This window comes from Mus caroli, chromosome 3 (genome assembly GCF_900094665.2).
Source record: "Mus caroli chromosome 3, CAROLI_EIJ_v1.1, whole genome shotgun sequence".
NCBI classification, from domain to species: domain Eukaryota; kingdom Metazoa; phylum Chordata; class Mammalia; order Rodentia; family Muridae; genus Mus; species Mus caroli.
This window is the reverse complement of record NC_034572.1, coordinates 146,843,326-146,845,883: the sequence shown is the minus strand read 5'-3', so window position 1 is coordinate 146,845,883 and position 2,558 is coordinate 146,843,326. Positions and strand designations below refer to the sequence as shown.

General features: G+C 42.7%; 1 protein-coding gene across 1 annotated transcript in view; it reads right to left on the bottom strand.

The window, feature by feature from the left end:
* Positions 1-2,558, bottom strand: part of Asb17 (ankyrin repeat and SOCS box containing 17) — a 9,662-nt gene that overhangs the window by 1,882 nt on the left and 5,222 nt on the right. Inside the window, exon 2 of the mRNA XM_021158774.1 lies at positions 703-982. Coding sequence (XP_021014433.1) covers positions 703-982 — 280 coding nt within the window. The remainder of the gene's footprint in view (positions 1-702; positions 983-2,558) is intronic.

The window sequence follows — 2,558 nt, the reverse complement described above, 5'->3', positions numbered from 1 at the left end:
GTCTCTAGATGGTCCATCCTTTTGTCTCAGCTCCAAACTTTGTCTCTGTAACTCCTTCCATGGGTGTTTTGTTCCCAATTCTAAGAAGGGGCAAAGATCTCTATACTTTGGAGAGATATTTACAGTTGAATAAATATTTTATGTCTTTATATTTCTATAATGCTTAAAATTGCTTTGGGATCTTGAATGGAAAAATCTATTTCTTGGTATGTGATTATATTTGTGGGAAGAAATGGAGCTGTCATTTTGAAATATTCTACTGTAAAGAGCTGTTAAAATCTAACTTATTTTGTTCTTCTAGAAATCTTAATATGGAGCTTGTTATTGAAATATAACAGCTTACTCTACTTAACACTAAAATGTCTACAGGACATTCAGCTTTGTCATTTTGAAGTTCACAGTAACAAAAAAATCAACATTTGAAGGACTAATTTTAGTTAACTTGAATTTTGCCTCATTTTAAATTACTGAGCATATGCGAGGTCATTAATTCACCATTGGAAATAATCATAAATTAAAAATACTCTGCAATTTTCCCTTGCAAATATGTCCTAACACTTACTGATGGTAGTAGATTGCACCCCAAAGAGCAATGCTCGGCTTTTCCCCATAGAATAAAGCTCTGCTTAAACCCCAAAAGTGTTCCTCTGCTTCTCTTATTGTCCACTCCCCACGCCCTGAGAAGGGCGGTGCTCCGCTTACCTCTATCTCCCTGACTGAGATCGTAGAAAGCACTCTGGAACATAGCATTAAACATGTCTTGGCATCTTCTTGAATGTCAATCAACTCGTGGTCAACCATTATTCTCACTCTCGAAGGGTAAAGTAGTATTGTCAGAACAATGTTGATAGGGTTTTTTTCTCTTTCTAGGATTCCATACTGCAGGAGAATTTTTAAGATATTTGACTGTCTTGTCTGAGCCACGTAGAGTAGAGGTGTGATGCCACTCAGGGGGCTGGGGCAGTACACGGGTGTGAAGGTTCTGCAAACCAAAAGCAGAGGGAGCAGGCTCACACAGGCTCGTCTTAGCAGTAACAGGAAGGTATCTGTGATCGACTGCTCCCTGTGACCACCATGGAGCTAACGTTCACCTGCAATGTCTAAGAAGGATTTGCCATTGTAACTATGGACCAAACTGAAGGAGGAAAGAAAACTCCCACCAAATGCTGAAGCCTCCTTTCACATCTGTGAAAAGCACACCACATGGGCAAAGCACTTAGTCGCAGCAGCTGTGTGTCGCTGCTGTGTCTCCCACACGGGGGGGGGGGGGACATAAACCTTACCAAGCTCTGCAAATATAACATGAAAATTAAAAATAAAAACAGTTTTCTTATTGCTTATTTTTTAAAGATTTGATTTTTTTTTAGTTACGTGTGCCTATATCTGTGTGAACTTATGCCATGTCGGGGTGCCTGAGGAGGACAGGAGAGGGTGTCAGACCCTCTGGAGCTGGAGTGACAGGTGGCTGTGAGCCGCCTGGTGTGGGTGGCTTTGGGTCCCCTGAAAGCATAGGCAGAGCAATCTCTCCAGTGCAGTTTACTTTGTTAATAGAAGTATTGATCATTTTGATATCTTTTTGTTTTTGTTTTCAGTCGTATATTAGACATGAAGTTGAATTGAGAGTGGAGATTAGATGAAAAACCAGCACAAGTGCCCTAGTCCTTTTCTTCCACTCCAATAAAATAAGAACATCAGACATGCAAGTTATGGTGAGACCTACCTGAAGGTCCTCAGGACAGATTTTATTTTCCTCCTTCAAGAGTAAAGTTTAGCCCTGGAGAAGTAGACAGTGGAGTGCTTGCCATGCAAGCTTTAGAATCGATGTTCAAACAGAAAAGCCGAGGTCTAGCAGCACGTGCTTGTAGTCTCAGTGCTGAGGAGGACACCCGGAAGTAGGAGGGGCTCTGCTGCTCAGCCCCTGGCCAGCGCCCTGACCTGCTTGATGAGCTCTGGGTTTAGTGAACTTCCCTGGCTCAAAGAAGTTGACATTCAGGTTTGCCTACTGGTCTACACACACAGACCCACCCCACCCCACCCCACCCCACAAACACTCTTAAAGTTTTAGAATTTCAAGCTAGCTTGGGCTGCATTGCAAGGCTGAGTTTTTGAAAGAGGGTGGAGCTGGAGTGATGACAGCACTTGAGAGGACTTGCTGTTGTTTGAGAGGCCTGGATTTGTTTCCCAGCACATGGATGGCAGCTACAGCTGTCTATACTTCAGGTGGAAAATCCCTAGCCTAGTATAACTCCAAAGTTTCACAGAGTCACTCTGAAGTGCCACAGCTTTGTCTCCTAAAGGAACAATACATTATAGTGTTCTATAGTATCTTAGACAACAGGATATGGCCCTGTCTCCTTTCTGCTCCTGACACTTTGTGTCTCTGTATGTGTGTGTTCATCTGCTGATCCTTTCTTGCCTGAAATCAGTATTTTCCTGGCCATCTTCAACTTTTTCACAAGTCCTTCCAATATATATCAAAGCTCAAACTCTAGCTGTTTCTCTCTCCTCTCTCTCTCTCTCTCTCTCTCTCTCTCTCTCTCTCTCTCTCTCTCTCTCTC